The sequence below is a fragment of the Diachasma alloeum genome, unplaced genomic scaffold (genome assembly GCF_001412515.2).
Source record: "Diachasma alloeum isolate Michigan unplaced genomic scaffold, Dall2.0 Dall_scaffold_00402, whole genome shotgun sequence".
NCBI classification, from domain to species: Eukaryota; Metazoa; Arthropoda; class Insecta; order Hymenoptera; family Braconidae; genus Diachasma; species Diachasma alloeum.
In genome coordinates this window covers 458,684-465,516 of record NW_021680541.1, presented here as the reverse complement: position 1 = coordinate 465,516, position 6,833 = coordinate 458,684, and the positions used below count along the sequence as shown (strand labels likewise).

Below are 6,833 nucleotides of genomic sequence, written 5' to 3'. Positions count from 1 at the left end.
ATAATAGATGAAGAATCACCTGTGACATTAATTAATAAGAAAAATAATGGGAGATCTAAAGAATGGTTTAATGATAATATATTGGAACAAATTAAAGGATGATAAGAGTTGTACTCAATAGCTCGTAACAGCAATGATGAGGATGATTGGTTTAAATATAGACAAAAAAGGAATATGGTTGTTACTGAAATTAGAAAAGCAAAAACTAGGTATTACGACGAGGAAATCGATCAAAATAGAAGAGACAGTAAAAAATTGTGGAAAACGTTGAAAAAAGTAATGAAAGGATCACTTGAGACTGAATTGCCAGATAAATTGACTATTAAAAATGGAAGGATAAAAGGAGATAAAAACATTGCGAATAAATTTAATAATTATTTTGTCGATAGTATTAAAGAAATTGCTAATAGTATCAAGGACACAGAAATAAAAATTGATGATATGAAATACACCGATAAATCGTTGAAAAATTTTCAAATCATTTTTGCTGAGGATTTTGATAAGATCATAAAAGCATTATCGAACAAGAAATGGAGAAGTGAAGGAATCTCAACTAAAATTATGAAATTAATAAATAAATCGATAGGATCAACCATACGTGGAATTATTAATGAATCACTGATAAGAGGTCACGTCCCAAATGGATGGAAACACTCAGAGATCAGACTAATTCAGAAAATTCAAAAAACTACAAAAATTGAAGAATTTAGGTCAATAAATATGCTTCTGCATTATGACAAAGTTTTAGAAAAAATAGTTGCAAAACAACTAACGGATTATTTTGAGAAAAATAATTTATTCATAGAAGAACAATATGGATTTCGGCAAGGAAGATCTTGTGAGAATGCGGTTCAACAAACGATATCAGAGTGGAAAAAAAATATTACTAATGGAGATATTGTAGGAGCTGTATTTATTGACCTAAAAAGAGCGTTTGAAACCGTTGATCGTGGAATAATAATGAATAAAATGAGAAAGTATGGTATTGAAGGTAGAGTAATGGATTGGTTTGAATCTTATCTGAAACATCGAACTCAGTCGACGTATTATAGATGTAAATCGGAAGTGGTTGAAGTTCCAATAGGTTTACCTCAAGGATCAGTACTTGGGCCTTTGTTGTTCCTACTATACATCAATGATATAACCAATATCTCTCTCCCTCTCTCCCTCTCTCCCCCTCTACCGATTTGATTTTAGATGTTTTCACGTTTTCAGAATAAGAAGCTTACAATTTTAAAGAAACTAGAAATTTTACTGTCGGAAATTTAACAAAATTATTATGAATGATTTTACATTGATTATTCGGCTTTCAATAATTGATGTAGATTTACAATTGCATTGAAAAATTCGGTAAATTAATGATTTGATCACCGGCAATGAAACTCTATGGCACTACTTTCAATTAGCCTACCTTCTCTTACTCTTAAATAACTAATAAAAGATCTTGCAAAAGTTGAAGAGTTTCAATAATTGGGCCGGTATTTTTTTTTTCATTTTAAGGCATTTTAAACCATTTGGTTTACTCCGCCATCTATTCTCTACCTAACCTTGCGGATGTTGCCGACTTGCTACACTGTACAGCATTTGCTCCCCCGAGAGAGACGAAGGAAACCACAGAAAACCTCCGTCGGTACAGTCGATTCCTCTATTAGGAACCTCCCGCTCGTCCAGAGCCGAGGTGAGATGGACCCCACCAGAATCCGCCCCAGGCGAGCCCCTTAACCCCCTTTACCGGAAGTTAAGGGTCCCCCCCAGTCGGGATCCGAACCCCAGCTACCCTTTCGAGCCCCCAACCCCTGTTTCCAGAAGTTAAAAAATCCGACCGGACTGGGATTCGAACCCACGACCTCCTAGTGGCCAAGCCGAACTAACGATTTAGCCACCGCGACCATTGGACTTCGGTATTGGGTCGGTATGAAATGCGAAATAAAATATTGAAGGTCCCTTATATGTAAGAAAATAGACTATTCCCGATTTAAAGGTGAAGTATCACTTCGCAAACACACCCGATAGCTCTCTACTATTGATTCGGTACCTTGCCGCGCATTGTATCGACTGAAGCGAATTATTATACGAGAAGAATCACGAAGGGAGATCGATTTTGTGAACATTTTCTACCAGTAGTTCAATAATTCGGCGATCACGAAGAAATTTAAATTTCCTTTAAGGGAGGAAAGACCGTTTTGACCTTTACACGGAACCCCTCCGAAAATGCACGTTTGAGTACCGTACCCCGCCGTCTGTCAGACCGTTACTTCCCCGAGTGGAAATTGCTTCAGGTCCGCCTGAAGTATGATCAGAACTTGATCTAGTTTTCGTAAGATTTGACTGATCAGGTCATTTCTGATGAGAACTTGACCAAGTGTTGATCTAGTGGATCGGATTCCAAAAACTACCGGCGAATTCAGATCAAGTTCTGGTCAAGTAGGCATCATCAGGTGACGCCTGATGAGAACCTGACTAAGTTTTGATTCAGTCGATCGGTTCCCAAAAACTAACGGCGAGTTCAGATCAAGTTCTAGTCAGGTAGGCATAATTAGGTTACGTCTGATGAGGACCTGACCAAGTTTTGATCCACTCGATTGGATCCAAAAAATTTCAGACGGGCTCAGATGTAGTTCGGATCAGGTAGACATGATCTGAGTCTGAGGTCAGATTACCTAAACCCAATTAGATCCGATTCGGATTTGATGCAATTGATTTTCATTTGAACGGGGTTAATGGAAGAAAAATGATAAGGTTCGGATCCGGTCTACTTGATCTTATTTTGAACAAACTTTTTCCGAGGATCAAATTTTTAATTAATTAAAATTTTTAATTAGTTTTAATTCATATTTCAATTGATTGTTCAATTAATTTTTAATTAATTAATTGCGCAGAGAGAGGGAGGGGCAGCTCAATGACTACATATAGTCGAAGTGTCACACTCACAAGCAAATTATCTTGACTAGAGAAAAACTTATCAAGCTCCCATTTGTTCATTAGTGTTGTGATTATCAGGATTATTATCCATTAATGAAATGGATAAAATTTTAACTAAACAAATGTTCTCTCTCTGAATATATGCGCAAATCAGCGGGATCATAAGTAGTCTCAAAGTCACCAAATACCCAGATACAGATCATATAGGCAAAACGGAGTCCCCGTAATAACAATAGCGCGATAGTCTAGTGGTTAGGGCTTAGGATTAGTAATCGTGGGTTCCCCGGCTCGATCCCCACCATCGGAAAAAGTACGAAGGTTTTTTCAACGGTAATTACGGTAGGGATTCATTAGGAGAGGCCATCTATCGTGAAATTAGTGGATTGGGTTGTTGGTCGCTCGCTGCGCTCGCTCCCATTGCGGGTGGGTTGGTAGCAGATGTATTCATGTGGGTCTGACCCGTCGGACGGGTTGCACCAACAAGTTCCCGATATTATTATTCCTCCCATTTTGACTAAAAGAATCCTTTTCAACTCTCAATACTCTGTTTATTGAACTGCCTAGTTTATCGACAGCTACAGAAGTGTGGAGATTAAGAAAATAATCCTTATCCAACGCCAGCTAAATAGGTGATCTCACGGCAAGAAGGCGCGCGGGAGAAAATAGATGAAATGAGTAAACTATCTCTCTTCAATCTGAACATGTTTGCTTGGATGCGTTTTTTTAAATCGGGGATATTTTCCGGAAAATCTGGGCTTCAAATGTGACATTCAAATGCGTACAGTGTCCTACATTGTATTACCTCTAATGTCCTATTCAGACGATTTTCCCTCAATAATTGTAGTATACTATTACAACCACATAATAACCTCATGGATATTTTAGAAAAATTACTGGAGTGGTACATTCCAGTCATATTCTGATATCGATAATCTAAATCACATCATTTATAGGGGAGGGTGCGGCAAAATGGACCGGTGGGGCAAAATGGAACGACGGGGCAAAATAGAACGCGGGGCAAAATGGAACGGTATAAAAACCGAATATAGAGCGAAATTCAGACAACTTTTTTTTCACCTTATGTGAGCTCAAAAATGATGATTCGGGGTTCAGTCACTGACATCAGTCTACTCTGTAGTTATCGCTATCTTGTAATCTAAGGGAGATAGGAGAATTTCGATAAGGACCTTTTTGTAGTGAATTTCAAGGGCTATAAAAAAGGTCTGTTTGGAGGCAAAACTGAATTTAGGGTGGATTGGGAAAGGGGTAGTGGAAATGCCGGTGAAAAACGAACGCACTGAGTCTGTAAAAATTATACTGATTTATTCGGTGGAATCGAACCACCTTAGCGTCACTTGTTACACTCTGTTAATTATCACTTAAATTGATTCAAACTGTTCTGAATTTAACACTGGAGATTTTCTGAACAATATACTGAATAATAGGAGACTGTACTGAGAATTTAAATAGGTGATGTACTGAGAAAACAAAATGTCTCGAACGGGTGATGTACTGACGCTGTTCGGACAACCGAAAGTAGCTTTAGAAAAACGATATACTGTTCGCTCAACTCAGTTGCTACGACTCTCTACGACTGACTGACTGTAACTGACTCTGAGATTCGGTGATTGACTAGGCCTGACCGTTGACCCGAGGTTTCCCGAAGATTTTCGTAAGTGGCCGATCTGTGGTCAACCGTTGATATACTGAATTTTGACTGCGTTTCAAACACCCCGGGGGCATTCAACATCAGGTTGTTGAATTACTGGATCTGGTTTCTGCTGGTCTGGTTCTGCTGATGCTTGCTAAGGGGAGAAAAACAGGGTGAGAGACGTATCACTTGCCAAATTAAAAACATATGGAAGATGATACTTAACTCTCAGTCCTGCAGTTCCTGGATGTCCCCTTGCTGTTGATCGTCTTCATCATCTGGGTGATCTTCTTCTGGAGGTTGTTCTGGTGTAGGTGGGTCTGTAGGAAGCAGACAGAGCTTGGTGATTGGTCTGTTAAACACCGAGTGGGCTGCTGTGATGTTCTGGAGATTAGGCGACCCATCTTGATGTCTGCCGACTTCTGCTTTGCTCGTTCTGACTGTGGCTACTCTGGTGAGCCCATCTGCTACTGGTCTAGTCGCGATGACTCTGGCGATTGGCCACTGGGCTGGTGGAAGGTTATCGTCGACCATCAGCACCATGTTACCAACCTCGATGTTCTGCTGGCGTGTCTTCCACTTGTAGATAGCCTGGTATCGTTAGAGACACTCTTTGGACCACCTGGACCAGAACTGTTGAACTATCCGTGTCACGAGGTTCCATCTCCTCATCTTGAGGGGATTCTCGTCGACGTAGGATGACTCTGGTACTATCTGTAGAGGCTCGCCGATTAAGAAGTGTCCTGGGGTGAGAACCTGAAGATCTTCTGGGTCGTCTGACATCGGACAGATTGGCCAGGAGTTTAGGCAGGCTTCAATCTGAACTAAGACTGTGTTGAGTTCCTCAAATGTTAGCGTTGTCGTTCCCAGGACTCTCTTGAGGTGATGCTTCGTTGATTTTACTGCTGCTTCCCATTTGCCACCAAAGTGGGGTGCTCTAGGTGGTGAGAAGCTCCACTGAGTGCCATTGGTGGCGAGAGCAGCCTGAACACGTTGATTTTCTTTAGATGCTTGGTGATAGAGCCTTTCGAGTTGATCTGCTGCTCCGACGAAGGTGGTGGCGTTGTCACTGTACATGACTGCTGGAATACCTCGTCTTCCGGTGAATCTCTTGTAAGCTCCGAGGAAGGCTTCTGTGGTTTGCCTGTTGACGAGCTGTAGGTGAACTGCTGACGTGGTGAAGCACACGAACACTGCGATGTGCACTGATCCCGGTTGAGCATTCGTGGGTCTCCATTTGAGGATGGCAAAAGGACCTGCATAGTCGACCCCCGTGTGGAGAAATGCTCTTGCTGGTGAGACTCTGGTTGCGGGCAATTGTCCCATCTGTTGCTGAGCCTGTCTAGCTCGGTGTCTGGCGCAGATAGCACAGCGTAGGATATAGGCTCTGACTGTGCCCCTGCCACCGAGTATCCAATAGCGTTGCTGAGTGTAGGCCAAGGTGAGCTGTGTCCCTCCGTGGAGGGTCTTCTGGTGAGCTTCTGCGATGACGAGTGTGGTGAATCTGGACTGACGTGGCAAGATTATTGGGTGGATCTGTTCTGGATGGAGTTCTGAGTTCTTGAGGCGTCCCCCAAGTCTCATGATGCCCTCCTCGTCCAGAGTTGGGGTGAGTTTCGCTAACTGGTGATTTCTAGGTAGTTGTTGATTTCTGAGAAGTACCCTGAGTTCTGAAACAAAGTACTGGTGTTGTGTTATTTTTACCCAAAATAATCTCGCATCGTTGAGTTCTCTGGTCATCAAGATAGATCCCGGGGGCATTGGCTGCCTCCTGAATCTGTCGATGGCCCTGTTGATGGTCACTGTTACTGCTAACAGCCTTGCCATCGTGCTGTATCTGTTGAGGAGCTCGGCAATCTCGTTGATTCTCTGTACGACTGGGTGAGATTTTGCTGGTTTCGCTTCTTTGGCCACTTCTGGGATGTCCATTGGTGGAGCATCGATAGTTGATCGTGGCCAGTCTTCAGGGTCCTGATTTATCCAATCAGGTCCTGTCCACCAGAGGTGATGATCTGCTAGCTGACATGGTGTTATGCCCCTGGAGGCGCAGTCGGCTGGATTCCCCTTCTCACTGACGTGTCTCCAAGTGGCATTCGGGAGAGTTTCCTGGATTTTTACCACTCTGTTGTGGACGAAGTCTTTCCATCTCGAGGGCGGACTCCTAATCCACGCGAGAGCTACTGCTGAGTCTGACCAAAGGTGAGTTTCTACCTGGTCTAGCTGGAGCATCTGCTGCGTTGATGTTACGAGTTGAGTTAAC

At 42.3% G+C, this 6,833-nt stretch overlaps 1 protein-coding gene across 1 annotated transcript; it reads right to left on the bottom strand.

Moving 5' to 3' along the window:
- Positions 1-5,173: 5,173 nt before the first annotated feature.
- Positions 5,174-6,802, bottom strand: LOC107042025. Its single transcript, XM_015262892.1, has one exon. It carries the CDS (start codon positions 6,800-6,802, stop codon positions 5,174-5,176), a length of 1,629 nt encoding a protein of 542 aa, XP_015118378.1.
- Positions 6,803-6,833: the final 31 nt, after the last annotated feature.

Bases quoted from the DNA above. Each gene is read 5' to 3' on its own strand.
- LOC107042025 (XM_015262892.1), bottom strand. From the start codon at position 6,802: ATGCTCCAGCTAGACCAGGTAGAAACTCACCTTTGGTCAGACTCAGCA.